Source organism: Coenobita brevimanus, chromosome 50 (assembly GCF_032717465.1).
Source record: "Coenobita brevimanus isolate Jiangsu-jjx chromosome 50, ASM3271746v2, whole genome shotgun sequence".
Lineage (NCBI taxonomy): Eukaryota > Metazoa > Arthropoda > Malacostraca > Decapoda > Coenobitidae > Coenobita > Coenobita brevimanus.
In genome coordinates this window covers 49,159,683-49,184,494 of record NC_137003.1, presented here as the reverse complement: position 1 = coordinate 49,184,494, position 24,812 = coordinate 49,159,683, and the positions used below count along the sequence as shown (strand labels likewise).

At 41.9% G+C, this 24,812-nt stretch overlaps 1 protein-coding gene across 1 annotated transcript in view; it reads left to right on the top strand.

Moving 5' to 3' along the window:
• The first annotated feature begins 1,142 nt into the window (after positions 1-1,142).
• Positions 1,143-24,812, top strand: part of LOC145399657 (ATP-dependent RNA helicase DDX42) — a 79,369-nt gene continuing 55,699 nt past the window's right edge. The window contains exons 1-2 of the mRNA XM_080272197.1: positions 1,143-1,179; positions 17,750-17,972. Of these exons, the coding sequence (XP_080128323.1) occupies positions 17,779-17,972 (194 nt within the window). The 5' untranslated portion in view covers positions 1,143-1,179; positions 17,750-17,778. The remainder of the gene's footprint in view (positions 1,180-17,749; positions 17,973-24,812) is intronic.

The window sequence follows — 24,812 nt, the reverse complement described above, 5'->3', positions numbered from 1 at the left end:
TAGAGTTGGGCAGAGGGTGTTGCGATGGTTTGGGCATATGGAGAGAATGGATAATGAGCGATTGGTGAAATAGATAACTAGATCTGATGTGAGAGGTGTAAGGCTGAGAGGAAGACCACGAATAGGATGGATGGACAGTGTGAAGAGAGTGCTGGATGCAAGAGGGATGTCTGTTGAGCAAGGAAGAGTGGCTGTGCGTGACAGAAATAAATGGAGAGAAATTGTGAAAGGAATAAGTGATGACGCAGCCCTGAGGGGATATTCCCGCATTTGGTCTGATCAGCTAGTCAGGTCAGGTGCGGGTAAGGGGATGGGCCTGTTATGTTGTGGCAGGGGTAAACCAGCTCTGCTGTCGGGCCCTGCTGCGGATGTCACTGATTGCATTGCACAGTTGACCCTTGTGCTGTGTGGTGCGGTGAGGATCTGTCCGTTCTCCCCTTTGGGGCTAAGATGCGAATGAATGTGTTTGAATGAATGAGTAAATGAGGAGTGTGTCGTCCTGTCTCGGCTACCTCCCTTTCCCTGGGGGAAGCAGCCTGGGTATATAGATTGATAGATAGAAGTATTTTCACATGACTCCCAGGTGCTTGAAGTGACGAAGCCCCAACGACGCTTCACAAACTTCTTGCGGATTATCACACGATGTTTCACTATTATAGTGAAGCCCACATGGTCCTGCGTTTATCTAGTACGTCTACAGTTGCTGAAGCTCATCGTCACGTTTATTAGGAATGTATTATGGTGCTTGAAGGGACATCTCAAGAAAATACATTTGCAAAGTTCTCGTTTTCGGGAAGATGATAAAAAAAAAAAAAAAAAATGATTTGGCTTTAGTTAAGTGTCAGGTTTTTCAGATGTGCATAGACGTCTGTTTCTAACCAGAGACAGAGCTGCATTTATTTATCATAATTAGACAATTTTTTGTACCCTAGGGGACTCCGAGACCGCGTTAAGCCGATACCGTCAAAACCTGGGGGTTATGGAATATTATATGCTTTATTATCAGAAAGTTACCTCTTCTTTTATTTTTGAAACATTGCATGGTAGATATAAATGTATAAATTATATATTACATTGCATATGATGTTATTACAGAATAGTAAAATTTATTCGGTTATAGCTCGGTACTATTTACAAGAAAACCGCATTTGTAAACAACGATTGATTGTGGTGTGTAAGGTAAGCATTTTTCAGTCTGAAATACAGTCTTTCTTCAAGTCATAAGACATCTATGAGTTATACGGCATACTGAGATGATGTAATACAATTCCCAGGCTTTATTCATTCCTTCATCTAGTCAGATGATGGCACTGATACCGCCATTGACAGGCAAACCTCCGAGAGCACAACCAGTTTTAAGAATATCCTGAAGTTTTGTGGAAGTTTAAAGCTTTATTAAATATTGAGTAGGAACAGTTAAATAGGTCAAGGATTTGGTAAATGTAAAATCTGTTAGCCGTGTATCGACATGTTCTGTTTGATAACCTACATTCTCCGACTGTTTCGAGAGAACTAAGTTACACCACGTATGGTAGTTTATTAATTTATTTATTTTTTACGTTCTTGGGGTAGTAAGAAAGTTAAAGAACGAAGGATGCCTTCACTCATGCATGTACTATTACTTTGAAAATTAGCATCAGTAGCTATGCATCTTTTACAAAAATATCACTGCCAGAAGTTTGAGTTAATATTTTGCAGAGTCCCCAACATGAGTTCATCAGTGTAGCTTATCTAGTGTTTTTTTTTTTTTTTTTTTTTTAATAGCCAAAAGCAGAACTATGAAATTTTGATCTGTTTTTGGTAAACTAAACATCGCCGCCGGGTAAGACCTATATAGAAACTAGCTACACAGCACGATCCACAGTATAAGTAAGTGTGATTCATTGCTGTTTTGTCGGTCCACTTGTAAAATAATACTCCCCCCCCTTTTCTTTTTCTTTTCTTTTTTTAGACAATTCTATGGCATTTTCATCACAAATTATTTTTTATTTTTTTTCCCGAGGGTTAGGTTATCTTCAAGAGTAAAGTAAAAATAATTTGTGACAAAATTGCCATAGAAGAAAAGTGTCTTAGAATTTTCTAAAATACTGAAAGAAATGGATCAAAATCTTATAATTCTGTTTTTTGGCTGGAACTGTAATTTTACCTTTTTTCTTTATTGTCATTCATTTGATTTTGATATTCTGTAGGAAATCTTTTGTTTTCAAGTTATGATAGGCTACTCCTTATCCCAAGGGTGGTGGTGGTGGTGGTGGGAAAATGAGTGATATTCAGTATGGTATCAGTCTGTAATAAGAAACAAACAGGTAACATAAAAAACAATAATGAGTTGGAGTTTCATTGCTGAAATAATAAGTTTCATGGCATTGGCAACAGGATGTTTTAGGCATCAGTCTACCTAGATGATCCCAGATCCAATTCAGCCTAACCTAGACTGAAGCAGTTAAATGAGAGACTTAACATAACCATACACAGACACAGAAGCCTAACTGGGTGGGGGGTGGGGGAAGTTTGCTATCCCAGACCCTCCTTATGTTTATAATTCACTTCATACCTGAGACGTAAATTAACCTCCAGGTCCTCATAAAACCTCCTCGTTGTTCTAAGAGGGTTCCTTTTTACATGCACAACATGACAGCCATGACTGCACTGATTTCAGATCCTCACTGTATTCAGGTGCAAGAGTTAGAGTGCCCTGATGGTTGTAAATTCAAAAGGTAAGCATTGATTGGCCTGTTGAGTTCTGAGGAAGGCCGCTAGAATGACAGCGGGAGGAGGTAAGCACACATAGGCTAAATCAGCATATTAAATAATAACTCCTTGGCAATCTCCAAGAAGACATAGGACCACCTGTTAGAAGAAAAAAAAAAAAAATCCAGTAACTGTAAACATGTAAAGACGTCCCTTTTCAGTATGAAGAGGCTCCGTCAGTAAACAAGAAAAATCCATCCATTCATTCATCCATTGCCAGACGCCATGTATCCCAGACGGGGTGGCCAAGGGCTTAGAGTTAATTGTTTTACAGGGAGGGGCACTAATCCTCCACCAACCCCACTTGACACGTAGGGATGCCAACAGCACCTGGTGTTCCCAGGCGGTCACCCATCCAAGTACTAATCAGACCCAGCATTGCTTAACTTCGCTGATCGGACGGTGTACTGATAAGGGTAATTTCTTGCCAAAAATTGCGTTCTGAGATGGAGTCCATCTGTTTTCAGTGCTGTCGGGGAATGTAAACAAAGACCACATGTCAACGGGGTTTTGTAATTTAAGAAAGCGTGTGATCCAAAATTTAATGGAAGTTCAACGACTAATAAATTTATGGCAAATAGATCGCCATTTTATTCCGGCTGACTTCCGATTCTCAAAAGATGGGAATTAACGCTGTCTCTCTCTACAGTACACAGCGAAGATTAATTACTCACAAATGCTGTACAGTCGGTACTGCAAGCCCCTGAGAGTTTTTACCCCCTGACAATCTATATTTAATATTAATAACAGACAGGTTCTTGCTGAAGCTTAACCCCTAGCTAGCACAACGGATTTCAGAATTATTATGAAAGAACTGTTTTAAGTACAGTTATGAAAAATAAGTAAGTTGTGCGAGCTAAGATAAGCAGACTAAAGACGCTCGTGGTGAAATGAAACACGAATAACAATTAAGCTCAAAGGAAAGAACTGTAAATTTATTGATTACGATAATTAAATTTATGTTATATAGAGCAAAATGAATTCAAATATTAAACGGAATGCACTCACTCACTCTTTCACAAAACTAGCTAAAATAATTATTTTAAAACTAAGAAAAAAACTAAAGAAATACTGGTCAATGTAGCGTATCACCAATGAAGGGTGGGAGCCTGGAGAACTGTAATCTAGTGGAGTCTGGGTGCTAGAAGACCTCTCTCACTCTCACTACTGGAGCACAGAACCACACTCCGTCGTGACAGACAAAAGACTGATTCAAATACGATGTGTGGGGGTAGGATGCCCAGGCCAGCCGGAAGAAGGCGTTGCCAACGGTTGGGGCAAGCAGGGGCGAACAATATAGAAACAACAATATCGCTCAGTAGAGCACTTAATGACGTGCATTAGAACGGTCACTTTTGAAACAGTGACGAATGTTTTGAAAAAAGTATACCATCGAAATGGAGAGAGAAACGGTTAACTGAATGATACACAGTGAGTTTTCCACTAATAGTTCGTGGTTTCTCACAAAAGGAAAATGTCGCAAATTTGATTCGTGACATTACGCCCCTTCAAAATGAAATTTTTTCCTTATGGGAAAAAATTTGTGGATATATATATATATGTACACATCCTAACTCAGTCACACAAGATTCACACTGTGGTGTGTGTGCTATCCTGCTACAGGAGAAAATCACTATCGCCAATGAGCGTAAAAACCTCGTATTTACGTTAATAGAGGCAAGCTTGAGGGAAAAAACTCCGTGACGACGGTGAAAATCCTGTACTCAGGTCAAACTGAGTGAAAGTTCGCTACATTTACACTGACAACTAATTGTTGTGTAGCGTGGTGTATGTAATACACGGTGTAGGTGTGACAGTTGTAGTGTAACTGTACCTACGTGTAAAATGATAGTAAATATTAATAATATGGCGACGACGAAGGCAGAGAAGAGGCGGCAGCATGCGGCAGACGATCAGCTGGCCCACACAGCAAAACTGCTACACCCATCGCTGTACCTGCAAAATCAATTAGGGTGGAGCATCAAAAGTGTCAGTGAGACAAAAAGTGTTATTACATTGCAATTACTCTCTCTGCCTAGCAATCAGTACATGCTACGAAAGGTATGCTGTAGCTGAAAAATACGAGTGACAGCCTAAGCTTCGTACTTTCGAGGTCGCCATTAATTTATTAGGTACCGTACCTTATTAACCAGGAAATGTAGTCCCTGGACGCCGTTGGTCTCGAGGACTCGTGTAGTTTACGTGTTAAACTTAACTCTACATTTACGATTAGTGTCGGCAAGTTGAGAATCCTTATGCAAACTCGGGCTCGTGTGTCCTCAGACACAGCCTCGGACTGCACATGGGTCCTTAACCTACAGTACTTATATTAATATCGGGGAGCTGAGAATCCTTGTGCAAACTCGGGCTCGTGTGTCCGCAGACACAGCCTCGGACTGCACACGGGTCCTCAAACTTCCCCCCTTTTGCCTAGAGTACACATGTATATACAATATCGGGGCAGCTGAGAATCCTTATGCAAACTCGGGCTCATGTGTCCGCAGACACAGCCTCAGGTTGCCTCTGCGGGTTCTTGAACTTTCCCCTTAACCTACGGTACATATGTATGTACAGGCCCTGGACATGATGTGTCCTGTGGTGCCAAAGGACGAGACATCAGGTCTGCACCCACTTCACCACTACCCTGTCTTTCAACTGCTTCAGAGATTATGGGTGTGATTACAAACGGCGCAGGAAGGACATGTCCCTGATTAGTGGTACTTTGACACACACTGCAGGAACGCACAAAACTATCTATGTCTCGTCCCATCCCTGGCCAGAAAAAGTCAGCTCGGATACGGCCCTGGGTCTTCCTTTTGCCCGTGTGACCTCCTGAGGCTGAACAGTGACCCCATTCTAACACTGCTTGGCGGTACTTGACGGGAACAACAAACTGCAATCGAACCTCGCCCTCGGGTGTTCGTGACTCACGGTAGAGCCATCCTTGTTTGCGAAGGAACTTGGCTTGACCTCTCCGTGAATACTTTATCACTCGACCCTTTTGTTTCTTTCGCACGGCAGCAGGTGTCGGGTCAGAATGTTGTTCTTGAACAACAATTTGGCTACACATCAGATCTTGCGGCGATTCAATGGTCACTGGGTTGACACAGTCTGGAGCCTCAGGCGTGGCTCGTGTTACTGTAGCCGAAGTCTGAGTAGCGTCATCTTCAGTGCAACTATCCTTGACACCGGAAATATTGCCTATGATTAGGTCAAACAAAGGTTCTGGCATGACAACTGCGAGTGTCGTACCAGTATAAAATGGAGATGCCACCTGGATACATGCCTCAGGGAACAATCTCACTGATCCATCAATAAGGTTTGCATGGATCTGTCGACCTGTGTACAGCTCAGGCCAAACTAGACTCTGCTTGACAGAGCAACCTGAGGACCCGTTGTCTCTCAGGACCTTCACAGGGATGCCTCCCACAAACCCTGGCTGAACAAGGAAGGTACTGTCACCTGTGGGAGGGCCTGTGGAGGAAGCAGCTAGCCACTCATGAGGCTGCTGAATAAATGATGCGGCAAACTTGGTGCCTTGAGATTTAGAAACTTGAGGGGTCGTACTCACTGCCTGTGGAGATGGAACATTGGCCATCTGTGGAGGGGGGTTCACTGTCACTGTGGGACTAGTGAACTGTGGGAGAGTACCCGTACTGGTAGGGACGTGACCTCTGTGCTGCTGCTGAGGAATGAAGGCTGCTTTCGCCTCCTGCCTCCTATTCACTTGAGCTGGTGGTGAAAAGGACAGTCCCGGCGGTCGGTTCCGTGGCTGATACTGCTGCTGATTAGGGTACCTGTTGTACCGTTTCCACTCAGGTTTCTGAGTGTTTTGCCCCGGTCCTTCCTCTGCGGTTTTGGACCTTGGCCATTATTCTGAGAATGGCCTTGTTGCTGGGGTTCAGTCTGAGACGGCTTCCCAGACTTGGCAGTATCTTTTCTGCTGTTCCAGGTGTTTTGCTTACGAGTTTGGTACCTGTAAACAGTGAAGAATGCATCAGCCTTTTCCACCATTTAGCTGGCATCTTTCACCTGGCAGATCTTAAGCTGTGCTATGAGCTCAGCAGGCCACGACCTTTCTAGCTGTGTACGCAGCATGAGGTCAATTATCCCCTCACGTGTGGAAGGAGTTTCATCTTTCTCCATCCACTCACCTAAGTAAGCAGTGAGACGGTCGAGGAACTGAACAGCTGTCTCCTTGTCTTGGAGACAAGCTCGCATGAACTGAACTTTGACGTCGTCTACTGTGAGACCATACGCCTTAATGAGTGCAGCTTTCATCATCTCATACGTGAGATTGTCTCCACGAATTCTGTGGAGAATATCAAGGGCAGGGCCCTCAAATAAACTAAGAAATTGGAGCCGCTTAGCTGCCTCATCCAGTTGATACATGTCTGCCATGTCCTCAAAATGAGCTATGTACGGCTCGATTCGCTCGCCTTCCTTGTATGAAGGAAGCTTGATGCGTGGGGTCGCCAGGACATGTGTAGGAAGAGCGCTAGTGGAGCTTGGGTTTTCTGCAGCAGATGTGCCTGAAGCCAAGGAATCTCGCTTGAGCTTCAAAACCTCAAGCTCGTGTTTTTCTCGTGCCTCACGTTCGGCACGTTCATGTTCACGTTCTCTCTCTCGTTCCTCACGCTGTTCTCGCTCGTGTTCTAAGTCAAGTTTGCGTTGTTTTTGCTTGTGTTCGCGCTCCTTTTCACGCTGCTCTTGCTCATATGCACGCTTTCTTTCACGTTGTTTGCGCTGTTCTCGCTCATATTCGCACTGAATCTTACGCACTTCACGAGCATCATTCTCGCGCTGCTGCTCCTGATTATGCCGTGAGAGTATGTACTCTTTAATTTCCTGGGGCTCGGTAAGCCCCATGTCTTTGGCTTCCTGTAAAAATACGGTGGTAGCCATGACACTAATTTACTAAGCAAGCCAAAACTGAGTACTGACTGCTGCTTCGCAAACGAATGCTAATAAACACAAGTAAAGAATACAGACACAAGCTAGTGGTGACCAGTCTTATCTAGTTAACTGGCAAAGAATAAAGCAAAAATGCAAATGACTGGGAAGACTCAATAATTAACACAATGGGTATGGTGACTTCCCAGGAGCGAATAAAATCATCTGGCGTTACCAAGAATAAAGTACTAAATAGAGTTAAGTACTCTATGGATTAATAAAGCAGAAATTCACTTGCTAAACTAATGGTAAACACCAGTAAGCTTGTGCCTTTAACCTTTAGTTATTATAAGTAATAACTAACTAGCTTAGTGAGTGGGTTTTATTTCATTAATAATAGTACTAGGAGTTAAATCCTGAAATGAGGTCGCCAGTTGTCAACGGGGTTTTGTAATTTAAGAAAGCGTGTGATCCCAAATTTAATGGAAGTTCAACGACTAATAAATTTATGGCAAATAGATCACCATTTTATTCCGGCTGACTGCCGATTCTCAAAAGATGGGAATTAATGCTGTCTCTCTCTCCAGTACACAGCGGAGATTAATTACTCACAAATGCTGTACAGTCGGTACTGCAGGCCCCTGAGAGTTTTTACCCCCTGACAATCTATATTTAATATTAATAACAGACAGGTTCTTGCTGAAGCTTAACCCCTTGCTAGCACAACGGATTTCAGAATTATTATGAAAGAACTGCTTTAAGTATAGTTATGAAAAATAAGTAAGTTGTGCGAGCTAAGATAAGCAGACTAAAGACGCTCGTGGTGAAATAAAACACGAATAACAATTAAGCTCAAAGGAAAGAACTGTAAATTTATTGATTACAATAATTAAATTTACGTTATATAGAGCAAAATGAATTCAAATATTAAACGGAATGCACTCACTCACTCTTTCACAAAACTAGCTAAAATTATTATTTTAAAACTAAGAAAAAACTAAAGAAATACTGGTCAATGTAGCATATCACCAATGAAGGGTGGGAGCCTGGAGAACTGTAGTCTAGTGGAGTCTGGGTGCTAGAAGACCTCTCTCACTCTCACTACTGGAGCACAGAACCACACTCCGTCACGACAGACAAAAGACTGATTCAAATACGATGTGTGGGGGTAGGATGCCCAGGCCAGCCGGAAGAAGGCGTTGCCAACGGTTGGGGCAAGCAGGGGCGAACAATATAGAAACAACAATATCGCTCAGTAGAGCACTTAATGACGTGCATTAGAACGGTCACTTTTGAAACAGTGACAAATGTTTTGAAAAAAGTATACCATCGAAATTGAGAGAGAAACGGTTAACTGAACGATATACAGTGAGTTTTCCACTAATAGTTCGTGGTTTCTCACAAAAGGAAAATGTCGCGAATTTGATTTGTGACACACATTTTAAATGTTTTTCACCAGTAGGTAGTGGTGACCATCATCCACTCACTTGATGTACTGCTGCATACCTCTTCCTTCACCTTTTCATTCGTTTTTAGTGTCTGTCCTCCACTCTTCCTATTTCTTCCATCATTCCTGTAATTTTTTATTACTCTTCTTTCCTTTTCAGGTGGCTTCACATTGAATGACAAGCCTAATGATTTGCAAAATTACTGTAAGCTGGGAAACCATGTACAGCACTGGGTGGTAACCATATAACCAGCCCACCCATGTTCCCTTCGTGTCAGGTTGGCAGAGGGTTAGTTCCCTTCCTCATGAAACAACTAACCCAAAGTCAAATGGCCACCTCGTACGGGATTATGGCGCCTGGCTATAAATATTGTACAGTAGATAGAAAAAACATCAAAATTTCAAGCCACTCACAAAATACTAAGAGAATTCCATGAAGGGCTTTGGAAAAGAAAAAACTGAAGAAAACTGTCAAATAAGATGGTCCTGTGTCTGCTTAAAGATTACCAACTCCATATTATTCATTAGTGACAAGTGTTATAGAAGAAACGTATTTCCAGTTGCTGCAATATAGAGTACTGTTATGTATGCAGCATTTCAAAATCCTTGAAAGCCAGTTGTGCCTTCTGCTAAATACCATATTATCTGAAGTTTGACAGTTTCTACAAGTACAGAATTCTAGGACTGTGTTGCGTTGTGGCTGAAAATGTGAAGCAGTCTGTGGGAGCCAGAGTTATGCTGGTGATGTAAGGTTTTATCGTAGATCTAATTAACCTTTGTCATCTCATGCAAACTAGCTGATCAAATATACTAATATATTTTGGTTAGCTAATTTTAAATTTTATCAGAACTAATCATTCATTCATTATCTAATCCATTGTTGCCCATGAGGAGCATACGGTAGGAGTCCAGGGCCAGGCAAGTTGGTCCTGATATTTATGATGCGTGTGACCAGCATCACTCATCCCTGAGTGGCATTATGTGAGCAACAGACCCTAACCACCCCTTGGATGTAAACCTGCACTGGCTCAATCTGATTGGAATGCCCTAATTGCCCACTGAACCACCAGGCGCCATGATTTGGTTTAATGGTTACTGCCCAGCATGGCAAATGGTTTCCTGGTGTACAGGAAACCATTTGGCTTGTCACTCAGTGTAGAGCCACCCATAGACAGAAAGGAGAGGATAGAATGAAGGAAACAAATAACATTCAGAATTATTGCATGTATTTATGGAGTAGCTTAATTGGTACCGGTAGTTTCATTTTTTTCCATGAACCACAAAACTTTCATAGAGATTAATGTAGACAGCAATATGCAGTAAAAGGGTCAGATATAGGCTGCATTGTATGGATAATACATAATCTCTGACCAAGTCATGCATTTCCCATGAATGATAAAGAATGTAAATTCTATGAAGGTTAAAAACTAGTAGAGCCTGTTGGTTGATTATACAAAATAGTTTATTGTGTATTATTCAAAACTTTTATCAGTAGTTACATTGGTAAGAGTACAGTACAGTATATGAATTAGAATCAGAATTGCCTGCTCCACAGGCAGGCTTGGGTGAGGTAGAGAAGGAAAGATTTTGGGATGACCTAATACGTGTAGTAGGTGGTATGGAGGATGATGAGATAGTGGTTTTGAGAGGGGACTTAAATGGTCATGTAGGTGGAGCAGCTCAAGGATATGAAGGAGTACATAGGGGACGTGCATATGGTACGAGAAATGAGGAAGGGGAAAGGCTACTCGAGTTTGGGAAGGCAATGAACATGATTGTGTGCAACACACATTTTAGGAAAAGGGAGATTAGGTTGATTACATACAAGTCTGGGGGAAATAGGAGTCAGATAGATTATTTCCTGGTCAGGAGGGCTGATAGGAGGTTAGTGAGGGAGGTTAAAGTTATAGGAAGTTAAGATTGTGTGCAGCAGCACAAATTATTGATATGTGACATGGTGCTTAACCCCTACACCGCGGGCTTGTTTACCAGTGACTTGCGTGTGCCATGGGGTTATTTGGGCTCCGACAGACTCTCAAAAAATATTTGCCAAAAATCAGTTATTAGTCCTAGAATAATAAAATTACATATGCTTATGGCACATACCTTCAGCTTTCTCCTGGAATGATTGTTGAGCCTTCGTCGGTTACCGTAGGACTTGTGGAGACCTCTGAAGTAGGGTAACGAAGTCTCCACTTTACACTTCCCGACAACCCGTAATATGATTACCACAGCCAGATACAAACACTATAAACACTATTCTACAATTTTCAAGTAGTTTGGGATCCATACTAAAAAAAAAAAAAAACACTGTGAAAGCAATGGAAATTACGAGCGCGTCTGATCGTCGCACTGGCACTAGTTCACTCTTGGTACTCTGTCATTTATTATTCATAAAACCCCTCACACTTTATATTTCTATTACTATATAACGCTTATATATATCTACAGTCTTTATCCATAAGTTTCCTTCAGTAGTATTAGTTTATTGTCACTGTAGGGATTCAATTTCTTTCAGTAAAATACGTAGCATTCACTTTCTCGTCCTGTATACTGGCATTGAGAGTGAATGTCACTTTCATCTTCACTCTCATAACTCATAGCATTCAGACATGCTAGAGTGAAACTTTCACTTTCATTACTCCTAGGGTATATACTCGTATTCTTATAATACTACTCATTTACATTTCTATTTACGTTCTCTATTTTATTTACGTTATTTACATTTCTATTTTATTTACACTGTGTTGTGCACTGTCACTTGAAATAACTTATAAAACTATTTTCCATTGTTCACGTATATTTACATTCATTACTTTCACTTGCTGTTTACACATTATTTACACATTATTTACAATTCCACTTGCACTGTTTTACTCAATAGAAAGATCGTAGTCACTCTTTTATCAATTGTCAGCCCTTTACCTCTTTCCACACGAGGTTTAGTAGGGGGTAAAGGTCACAGGGCCATTTGCATGGGGGTGAAAAAAGGCCTTGAAGTCAGCAAGAAGAAACATACGTACCCTCACTTCGGAAGATGAGAGTAAACTGATAACGGAGGGCCAGCGTGGAGGCCTGCGTAGGGGTTATTCAGAGTTACCAATATTAGTTCTTGAAACAGCTAAGTCTAGCACTGATATGATTGGCAGGAAATCTAGACAATACATTATAAATTTGGTAGTTCCAGGTGAATGTAAATATCACTTAGGCTTCTCCCTTCCCTCCTTACATGTATATTTATTACGAAAATAGATTAGAGGCCTACTTAGGAGATATATATTCAGAGCTGCCAATGTTAGATCTTGAAACAGCTTTGTCTAGCACTGATATGATTGGCAGGAAATCTAGACAATACATTATAAATTAGGTAGTTCCAGGTGAATGTAAATATCACTTAGGCTTCTCCCTTCCCTCCTTACATGTATATTTATTACGAAAATAGATTATACGGCATATTTCAAGGGGAAAAAAACAGCGAAAATTAGCGAACGAGTGCACGTGAGGTGTTGTCAGGTGATAATTAGCCAATTCCAGGTGTATGGCACTCTCACTTACCTTATTTCTTTCTTGTATATATTATTTGGTATAAGAATAGGACATAGGGCTTATTTCAATGGATGAAATCAGTGAAAAATTCCAGGGAAGATTTACTTAGCGTAGCACGGCCGGGCAGGCGAGAGGATAGGGTAATGGAGGGGGGGTAGGGAGGGGAGTCAAGAACGGGGAGAAATGGCTAAATTGTCAACAATGGATGGGAGTACAGATGAGATTAGGAGTGCTGACTAGTGTTGGACATTGGCAGTACTGATAGATGATACAAGCCCCCACTTGGAAGCCCGGGTGAATTAAAAATAACACAGAATCACAAAAGCGACGCCCCGCGGTATGATCCCTTGCTCCCAAGCGTCACGAAAGTGACTCCCCGCAGTTAAGGGGTTAAAGAACGATTGATAAAAAAGAGGACTTATGGACCTAGGAGGAAAATATGGAAGCTGGAAAACCAAGCAGTAAGGGATGCATTCTATAGCAAGATGAGGATAGTGGTGGCTGAACAGGGTGCCATTGACAGAGGCATTAATGAATGGTACAGAGCTCTCAAAAACAACCTCTTGAGAGTTACTGATGCAGTATGTGGTTGGACAAGAGGCCCACCAAGACATAAAGTAACTTGGTGGTGGGATGAGGGTGTAGAAGCAGCAAATTAGGAGAAAAGAAGGCTTTTCTGGGAATGGAAGTAGGGTGATAACAAAGAGGAATGCTTGACTGCTAAATGTACAGCTAGAAGAGAGGTCAGGGCAAAGTCTGAGTCACAGAGACTTTTACTTGATAACCTAAATTGTGTGGAAAGGATGAATATGACATTTTGGGTGGCAAATCAGGTGAAGAGGGATAATCGGAATATTATAGATGAGCAGTGTGTGAAGAATGATGAAGGAGAGTGGTGAACAATGGGGGTATTAAAGATGCATGGAGAGAACATTATAGCTGGTTGTTGAATGAGGAATTTGACTGGGACAAGGAGGGTTTGGAGCCAGCAGATCCAGAGTTTTGCCCTTGGCCTTTGATTGACACTGCTACTGTGAGTGAGTCAATAGGCGGGATGCAGGTGGGGAAGGCAGCAGGTGGGTCTGGGTTGACTGCTGGTATGTTGAAGCACTCAGGAAATATAGGAGTGAGGTTAGTCACTGACCTGATAAATATGATTATATATGAGTGTGTTATCCCAGATGATTAGCTGAAGAGTGTAACTGTAAATGTGTACAAGGGGAAGGGTGATGCCTTGGAAAGAGGAAATTATAGAGGAATAAAGCTTTTAGATCAGATAATGAAGGTAGTGGAGAGAGTTCTAGAAGGTATGATTAGAGAAAGAATGAATATTGATGAGATGCAGTTTGGGTTCTTACCAGGCAGGGGGACCACTGATGCTATATTCATTGTTTGACAGCTTCAGGAAAAATATATAGGAAAGAAAAGAGAACTGTACTTTATTTTTGTTGATTTGGAGAAGGCCTTTGACAGAGTTCCTAGAGAGGTGGTGAAGTGGGCAATGAGAAAGCTTGGGATGGAGGAGTGGCTGGTTAGGGTGGTTATGGCTATGTATGTGGGTGCACGCACCCAGGTAAGAGTGAATGGAGATTTGAGTGGTGAGTTTTCCGTGAATGTTGGTGTGCATCTGGGGTCAGTTTTGAGTCCCTTGTTTATCATGGTTCTTGAAGCCCTCTCATGTGACTTCAGAAATGGACTCCCATAGGAGATGTTGTATGCTGATGATTTGGTGCTGATTCCAGAGAATGAAAGGGAGGCAGAGGAAGGATTTAGGAAGTGGAGAGATGGTATGTGGCATGAGGGCATAAGAGTAAATTCAGATAAAACAAAAGTGATGATATAAAGGGTTGGTGGCAATACCGTCAAAGAAGAGGGAGAGTGGCCATGTGCAATTTGCCACAAGGGCATGGGAATTAATTCCATCGTGTGCAGTGTTTGTGATAAGTAGGTGCATAAGAGATGTAGTGGTATTAAATGTAGACTGCGAGATAATGCTGATTTTATGTGTGTGGTGTGTTGGGGAGAGCAGGTGGAGATTGTCAAGTGTGAAAGGATTGAACTTTGCAGGTGAGTTCTTGAGTGTGTGGAAGAGTTTTGTTATTTGGGGGATATGTTACGTGCTGGAAGTGGGGCTAAGTTGAGAAGTGGTTGGAAGAAGTTCAGGGAGCTGTTGCCTTTCCCGACATTGAGAGGGCTCTCCCTACATGCTAAGGGATCTTTGTATGCAGCATGTGTTAGGAGTGTAATGCTGTGTAGTAGTGAGATCTGGGCAGTAAAGGAAGAGGATATTCGCAGGCTCAAACGTACAGAAATGACAACGATTAGGTGGATGTGCAGTGCATCCCTGAATGCAAGGCCTGGGGGGGGGCCTAGGTTTGCGATGGAAGAGTTGAGTGGTAGAATGGGACTGGAGTGTATTAGTGTTGTGATGAGGAAAGGTAGATTAAGGTGTTCTGGGCATGTGGAGAGGATGGGGATGATAATTGGGTGCAGAAAGTGAGAAGCATTAATACAGTATTGGGGGTGGGGTTGCGAGCCGAAGAAGTCTTAGGACAAGGTCATTAAATGTGACGTCAGGGTTAAGGGACTGAACAGGGAGGCTGCCATAGATCAAGCAGCATTGAGAGCTGCCATAGGTGACCAAGGCCGACGCATGCAAGCATGTTGGAGCCTTCAAAAAAGGAAAACGAAAAGAAAGTAGGAAACTTATTTGGAAAATCAGTTCTTCATGTCACATCATCTCCTAGGTTTGCATTGCTAGCTGCCCCAGCTGTTTATAAATTGGTTCTTTTGGGCAAACATGAATTATGTGGATAAAACATTTTTTTTTTTTTTTTTAAGTGATTCATTTGAATTTGACCCTTGTTTCCCTGTTTTTCCTCCTCCCATAAACAATGGGGATCCAAGGGAATGTGGAGTTTCTTGCCTGGTTGGCTACCCGTGTGATTTAACAGTTGGCTTGCAAAGATTTTCTTGGTGAACTGGGTAGGCCATGTCTGCTGGCACACCACGCTTATCTTTTGTACTGTACCATATATTTGGTAGCCTGTTACTCAGGAAGGGCTGAGTTGTGTGCCATATGCCAAATGGTTATATATACAGCCAGTTGGAATTGTTTTTATAGGAAGCATCAGGCAGCATATCTGAAGAGTGATATGGTTGAGGTGAATGGAGGGAAAGAATCTTTTCCACTGAAAATACAGTAATTTTTAAAATCAAGTGAATTGCATTAAAAAGCATCAGAAAAACTATGTCTTATCCAAACCTAACCACATCTATCCTAAGTGGGGGCTTCACCTCCAGATTTCGTAAAACATTAATCTAGCCTTATCAGACCAGACCAGACCACAGGCAAAGAAAACTAGATAACTAAACTGGCAGTTTTAATCAGTAATCGAACCTCATCTAATCATACCAGATCAAACTTAACCTAACCACACCCTTATGTAGCCAAACTAAAACATGTCCATTATTACTAATTTCTTGAGGAAATGGTACCTGTATAGGAAGAAGTTGTAGCTGTTGATGAGAGGAACCCTAAAAAACACATAAATCTTCACACTCTGTGTTTGCCCATCAGTAAAAAAAAATACCCATCCATTCTGATTTGCTCATCACATTGCTGACTGTCAGAGTGCATCAAGAAGTATATACTGTACTGTACTAACACCTTTCAGAAAAAATGAGAGAGAGCAGTGTAGAGCAGTAAACACAGTTTTTTATTTTTGTTGTTAATTTTGAAAAATGGTTTTAATTCCGTTGATGGCCTGCAGGAAAATTTTGGGAATGTCCTGTACAGTGGTATGTTGTACTTTTGCCATGATGGCACATATGAATTTTGACAACAGTTTTCATTTATGTAATATGATGCATTATAACCAGCATTAAAGATTATTGAATTCATTTGGGCCCTTCAAAATGGTATATACAGTACACTCAAACCTCGATTTAAGGGATTTCGGATTTAAGGGACACTATATTCTACCTGACAAATGGAGAAGACCATTCAAAAGTGATACGTAATGTCTAGATTATACACATTAATAGGTTTCATTATATGGTACCCGTAAAATAATATTCATAATCATATAAATAAGTAAGAAAAGTGAAACAATCATTGCATTTCATAATAAGATTGGTTTTATATGTGGTAAAACATTGGACATTTTCAAGTAAGGGACAAGTTGATTCCCCATTTAGTTCCTTAAATCCAGGTTTGAGTGTACCTTACATGTAATGTAGTTCTAAGTTAGGACAGACTTAAATGGTTATGTCAGGAAGACACTCTCCGTTTTGCATTAGACAGGTCATTTATGAAAGAAAACTTGTTTTTCATCTGTATGAATATGACAGTTATATTTTTTATAGACAAACTGATGTAGTGAAGTATCGGTACTATACAATACGTGACAGTCATCTCTTGGTTATCACACATAATTGGTACCAAAAGAGATGCATGAAAATGAAAATTCATGATAAAAAGACCCAGAACATATGGAATTTATCCCAGTTGGTCCTGGGCACCCAAGATCCAGTCCCAGTTTTTCCTTTTACAACAATTTAGACCCACAAAATACATACATAAAGTAAAACCTGAAAGATAGGCATGGGTAGATTATTAGAAAGTGATGAAGAGGTCAGTACTGGAGAAAACTGTATTTACCATATTCTGTTACTGGGTGTACATAACTGGGAGAGACTTGAGGTGGGCTTTAGGTAAGGGGTACTGAGGCTAGGAGTGGAAAGTTATGATCCCTGTCACGAGGGATTAACTCATTGAGTAAGGTGTCATCGTATGCAAGTAAGGTGTGTGAATGTGTTTGTGCATCTTGGTGAGCCAAGTGTCGGGCTCGGACCAACTCAGGCGCACAATACATTAAGATTTTGACCCAGAAAATGTGTTATACAACTGGAGTGCAGATTTTAATCTAGAATTGATAGCAGAAACCATGATAATAAAGTCTGCTGTAAACAAGAGATTACTGTATTTTTTATGTATTTTAACTTGGATTTGTAGCTTTCTAATTGTGTACCACGTTAATTTTTAATTTTTAAATTGTGTCATGTTGTACAGATTAGAAAGATCACTATAGTAGATGTGTCATATTGCAGACTGCGACTTTATCTCGTCATCTGCCACCATGAGCTACAACAGAGGTCGAGGTTTTGGTTTCACTGGTTTCTCATTTGCCAAGAAGCAAGAGACCATTCCCCCTCCTCCCAATGCCACCCTCAGCAAGCATGGATATCACACCATGACTGCCATCAGCCAGAATGCCATTTCTGGGGGTTGTGGATATGGGCAGCCACGCAAGAGACCTAGGGATGAGGATGAGTAAGACTTGTGTAATTTCCTGTTCATATTACACTGTTAAATAATTCAGTTAAATAATTCAGTTTTTATAATTTTGTGTACCTCTCGTGTTAGTGTATATCGGTACAGTGGTTGAGAGATTAGCATCACTGACTGTGGAGCTGTTATCCTGTCTACTCCAGGGTTTGAATTCTAGTGTGAACAGTCAGCATCACTTGACTCACATGTCCATCTACCCCTTGTGGGTTGGTAGGCAATACCTAGGTGGTACAGTGCCTAGTGTTTTGTACACCACCAGCTGAAAGTAGTGATACTACCACTACTATTTCTTGGATAAAAATGTAGCACCACTAGCACTGCAGCTGCTTTGGGGGAACAGTAGGGCACCACTACTACTTCTGTTGTGTTTGCTACCAATGCTTTAATTTTTTTTTTTTTTTTCCCCTAAATATTTTGTAGTAATTATTTACCAGTATTTTGTGCTTATGCATATGTCACATATGTCCAAGATGCAGGCTATGGCTTTCATTTACTGAAACTCAAATAACATATTTACCGTATTGTGTTTTAACTTCATTCACAGGAAATAGATGGACATTAAAAAAAAGATAACTTAAGCCTCATGAAAAATAATGCCAAATTAGTTTCTTCATTATCGAGGGAGACTGTAGCAATAGCCAAGTGGTAGCCTGCTCCCAAGGAGGATGGGGATGCTGGTGATAGATGAGGGAGAGCTGGAGCTCTTGCTTCACTAGCCATTAGGATATCCTGACCATCCCATTTTGCTGACATTTTCAATGTGGCACTAACATGGAGAGTAGGCCAACATACTCTTCCAAACACTTTTGTCCACCCATCTCATGCACTACTCAACATATGCTTTACATTCCACACAGCATATCCCATAACATCACTGGGGTTTATGCCGCAAGGGCATCCGTCAAGAAAACTTTATTCCCGCCGCTTGGTGGCAGACCTGAGGGCAGGCGTGAATGCTGCCTCCACTAGCATAGTTCTTGGAACAGGGATGGGATGGGATGGGAAGAGGGGCCCAAACCTGGGAGTAGCACCCCAGAAGACTGCCCTCCCAGTTGGTGTATAATGAAAGGGGCAGTTACAGTGCCAAAATGCACTTGGAAGGTGTCCCTGTAACTGTCCTGGCAGGGTGCCCGAGACCACTGCCACAGCCACTGGTCACAGCTGGTGGACTATGGGTCCCAGTTCCCATGCCTGGACTTGGGACTGGGCAGGTGTACAGGGCCTGTGGGCTGTCTCTCCTTTGTTTTATAATCACCGAGTTTGAGAAAAAATTGAAAAAAATCAAAGCTAGCATTAGGAAACTAAATCACATAGGGGATCAGAGTGGCATCATGGAATGTGGGTAGTTTAAAGGGAAGAGCGAGGGAAATACTAGAGGCTGTCAGTAGGAGGTGGGTGGATGTTGGTTGTGTACAGGAAGGTAGGTACAAGGGATGATCAGCCAGAATGATTGCTGGGAGGGCATGTAGGTGTCAGTTATTTTGGCAGGGAAGTGCAGATAGATACAGTTGTGTGGGCATGCCTGTTAAGGAAAAATGGGTGGAATTTGTCGTGATTATAATGAGCACAAGCCTCTTAGCATGGCATAAAATTATAAAATTTGGTTCAATATTGGCAGCAAGCATAAAATAACTTGGAAAAAATTTATTGTAAATAAAAAAAATTATTGTAAATGGTGTAAACCCCCCAAAATGGTGAAAGCAAAGGGCAGTCTTGCAGTTTAGCATCCCAAACTCCAGATGTCACACTGCGTGATATGATAGCAAGGGAACGAAAGTTGCTGAAACAGAAAAAATTCTGAGTGGACAATCAACTCCAACCCACTTTGTAAAAATATCTGGGAATGGCATTCAGTTGTCAAAAGATGACATTGTTCTGACCAAGGAAGAGCTTGTTCTTAAAGCAGAAACTATTCAAGCTCTGAAGGTTGTCAGCTCCAGTTATTCATTTGCAAGCACAAATGATGATGCTGAGTGATCCTTCTCGGTGTTCCCAGATTCAGACAAAGCAAAAAGTTACAAACAAGGAGAGACAAAAGTGAAATACTACATTCAGTATGGTTTTGCACCATATGTAAAAGAAAAGCTCATAGAGGGCTTTTCAGACACTCCATGTACTTTCATGTTTGATGCAACTACTACATCACAAGTGAAAAAGCAGTATGATGAACATGTGCAATACTGGTAAAAAAAACAGAATGGCATTGAAATTTGCTACTGCAGGTCACTCTTTGTAGGCCAGTGTACAGCAGAAGATCTGGTCATTCACTTTGTGGAGTTTCATCAAAGGATGAACTGGAATACATGCTGCCTGCTTCATGTTGGGATGGATGGACCAAGAGTCAATTTATCTTTCGAGAAGACTCTCCTCACCCCGCCTTAGGGTGGGAAAGGAGGTCCGGATGATGATGATAAGAAACTGATTGTTAATCTGGAAGACAGTTGCAGCTTGGTCCTGTTCATTTCATCATGTTCATAATGCATTCAGAAAATTACCCAGAAGGTTAGACATGGACATTGACCAGTTTTCCTGTGACCTTCATTCATTCTTAAAATTGTCTAGAACCAGACAGGAAGACTACCTCTCCTTGGAAGAAGTCACTCAGTGTACAACTTGGTATGCACTACACCATGTGACCTCGAGGTGGTCGACTCTGAAGCCAGTTGTACTTCAAATCTTGGAGCAGTTTAAACTTCTGCAGAAATACTTCCTTCATTTCTTACCAAAGCAAAAGAACTTCAAGAGGGAGATTGAATCAACTGCAAGGTACAATTGAATTTCAGATGTACTGAAAGAAGACCTTTCCCTAGCATACCTCACATTTGTTGCCTTCATTCCCCAAGATTTTGAGAGCTTCCTTTTGAAGTTTCAGAAGAAGGAGCCCTTGATCTATTTATTATATGATTGCATTGGCCAACTTCTGAGTCAGCTGTTGACAAAATTTGTCCCAGAGAAGGTCCTCATGCACTCCCCAGGGTTGCCATAACAGTAGTTGAAATCAGTAAACATTCTGGCTTCCCTTGATTGTACCAAACCTGAAAATCACAAAAGCCTAAAGGCTATAAACACTGGGACACATGCCAAGGCAATTTTAATTCAACAGGGCAGCATTGAGGAAAGGCAACACAGCTTCAGAGAGAACTGTTTGAAGTCTTACACAACTGCTGTATCTTACCTACAGAAAAATCTCCCATTTGATGTGCCTGTCCTGAAGGAAGCTTATGTTCTTCACCCAGAAGAGAGACTTGGCCCATCCTCATTGGCAAGCATTTTTAAAGTAACACACAGCACTGCAAAAGTTCTCAGTACCCCTGGGCCAGAGATGTTTTGCCAACTAGACAGATTCATCCACAACATCAGAAGACCTGTGTGGTTTGGTGAGAAAGCAGTGGAAGTTTTAACCCGCCCCGTCCCGACGACGTATGGGTACGTCACCACGATTTGCATTTGCCAGTCCCGGCGACGTACCAGTACGTCGTGCAATTGCAAAGTACCTAATTTGCACAATTTTCAATTTTTGCACGTGATTTTTCGTATGTATACACGGGACACCTTCCTCTATTCCTGTACAAGATACCAAGCAGGGACAATGCCTTACACTGCATAACCTCCCCCCTCCCCCCCTCACGCCATTGTCTTGGCAAAGGACCTGTTACCAGTGACCTGGCTAGTAAAGTTATTCAGGGCCAGATTGATTCCCCAATCGATGACAATGTGGAGGACAATGTTTACATAGCATTAGAAGAAGAAACAGCCAGAAATAATGATCAGGTAGTGTGGCAAAAATAGGTCAGGTATGGTGATTAGTTAGTGAGTGAAACAATGCTTATAATGCCTTTATTACTGCTTGAAAACCAATATACTGTCATACTACATATACATTCGTACCAAGTAAATACATAAATACCGTTTATGAGTGGATAAAATAGTTACCCTCCCATAGAACTCGTTTTCTTTGGTGCCAGCATGTTAGAAAACCCACTCAGGTAAGGAGGAACTCCTACCTGGATTGGGCACTTTAAACCTCAGGTGAGCGATTTCTCTATGAATTTTCGATGTTTCTCACCAAAAGCGAAGGTTTTAGCCAAAAAAAAAAAAAATCGAAAATACCTCGGGACTGGGGGATGTCGGAGGTGCGGAAAACCTCGGGACGTGACGGGTTAACAGACAGAACACATTCCACAGGAAATGTGCATTTAAACAGCTGCTCCTCAAACTTCTACTAGGGTACAAGACTTTTACTGTGGCAGCATGTACATTCAACATCAAAAATCCTGTTGTCATCTCCAGCTCTTCTCCCCATGGATTTCGAAAATAAATATGGGTGATGAGAGGCAGGTGACACCGATAACTTTTTTGGCCACAGATCATTGTATTCAGTGTGGGTTGCTGTGGATTTTCACAACTGATTTTCAGAGTTCATGAAGAAAAATGCAGGACAGATAACAGGACTTTTGATGCTGATTGTACAGTACTCGTCAAAAGTATTCAGCGTTGTCCGCCAGGCGCGCAATACTTATGGCCCAAAAAGAATCACCCATTTTTGGGGGTAAGAATTGAGCCACAAGTTTGAGCTCCGAGCATGACGTCACGGTAGCCTGAGGCCTTCCGATGTGCTGGTTGGTTCCCACCTCAGTTGCCCACGGGCTGCCTGAGAGAGAGGAACTCCGCCGAGTGTCCCTCTCAAATTGCGTCATTTTTTACCGAGTGTCCTGCAGTGTTTTGGCCTTCAAAACTTTGTTATGGCACGTACCCGTGAACTATCGAGTGAAATCATATCCCAGATCATTGCTCTAAAGGAGGCAGGCCACCAGACAAAGGAAATTAGTGAATTGGTTGGTGTGGCACGATCGACAGTGCATCGTTGGTGTGCACGGTTTTGAGTGGAAAACAGTGGTGAAGTTCCCACAAAGAAACCGAGGTCTGGTAGGCCTAGGAAAACTTCCCCAAGGTCTGTTAATGTTTTAAAACGTGCAGTGGAGTTTAATCCTCGTGTGAGTGCAAGGAAAATTAAGGAGAGCAACCCAGAAGTGTTTGGTGAGGTGTCTGTGAGAACAGTGTCTCGTAGGGTGCATGAGCTTGGTCACACAAGTCATAGGCCTGTGAAAAAGCCTCTTCTCACCAAGAGCCAGAGAATTCATAGGCTTGCCTTTGCTAATAAATATCTAAACTGGGGTGAGGAGCAATGGTTGTCAGTGTTGTGGTCTGATGAGGCAACGTTTAGTGTTACCTGTAACAGAGGAGCACGTGTGTATCGACGCAAAGGTAGTGACCCACTTGACCCACGGTATGTAGAAAGCACAGTTAAACATCCTGATTCACTCATGGTATGGGGTTGTTTCTCAGGGAAGGGTTTGGGGAAGCTTGTTGTACTTCCCAAGAACCTCAGAGTGAATCAGGAGGTTTACCTGGAGCTTCTGTGTGATCATTTACCAGACTTCTTCGAGCTAACAGGTGCAAGAGTGTTTCAGCAGGACGGTGCACCTGCTCACAAGGCCAAATCGGTCACCAATTGGCTTCGTGACTGCGAGGTATCATTCATGACAGACTGGCCAGGAAATAGCCCAGACCTCAACCCGATTGAAAACCTCTGGTACCTCGTAAAGAGGAGTCTCCAAGGGAAGGACGCGAGCTCTCTGCCTAAGCTGGAAGCCGCCATTCGTGACTCCTGGGACAAAATACCCCTCCAGCACCTCAGGAGCCTCGCCCTTTCACTTCCAAGACGTCTCAGGTCCGTGAAGAAACGTAAAGGCTACCCTACGAAGCACTAAAGGTAAATAAAATGCATTATTTATATGTTTTTTCAATGTTGAAAGGTTTGTTTCTCAGAAGGGATGCAGGGCGCTCCATATTTCTGACAAGCACTGTATATGAAAAATTTGGTCTTGGATTCCAAGAAGAGATCCCATCTGTACCCCAAATAAGAAGGATTAATCAGGACTAGGCTGACACTGGTGAGATGAAAGATGAACGGGGAAGAAAGAAATAGCCATAACTTGTTGCACTTGCCAAGTGTGTGTTGACTCTGAGTCATGGAAATGCTGCCCCTGAAAGTGGGTTTTCCATTAACAAGTCTATTTGTGCAGTCCACAGTCAGAACCTTGGAGAAGAAACACTCATTGCCCTGCGAATTGTGGAAGATCATCTTGTGAATGCTGGTGGCCTAATTGGCATCCCAGTCACTTCAGATCTTCTGAAAGCTGTGAAACATTCCTACCAGAAATACCAAGCTGACCTTGAGGCCAAGAGAAAGGCAAGGGAAGATGAGCAAAAAAGACAAGAGCAACAAGAGAAAGAGGCAACAGAGAGCAAAAGGAAGTCAGAGAAGATTAAGAAAATAAAAGAAATAGAAACAGAGATCAGGTTGAATAGATCTACATTCACAGTGGCTGATGCAGCAATTTCTGAGGGTAATCAGAAACTTCAAAATGCTCTTCGTCAACATGTAATGTCCAGGCATAAATTGACATGTGACTGAAGTGGAAACATTCTCTGGAGAAGGTAATCTCTGAGCTTGAGAAACAGAAGAAACAATGATTATTCATACTTGGAAATCTAATAATGTTCCAAATGTACTACTTGATGTTGCATCTTTAATGTAGCAGACACAAAATGTTGTAGTGTTAGTTTCATAGTAAACTAAGGTGGTTTGCATTGAATATATACTTATTGTAAGATGATGGATGGATGAATGGTAAAATTAGTTACCATCCACACTGGAGGACATCTAAGCTTCTTTGGGTTCAGTTATTGTTGCAGAGCCAGTACAGAATACTGATGTTTCAGTTTATCCCCAAAATAAGTTGATGCATTATGTTTTTA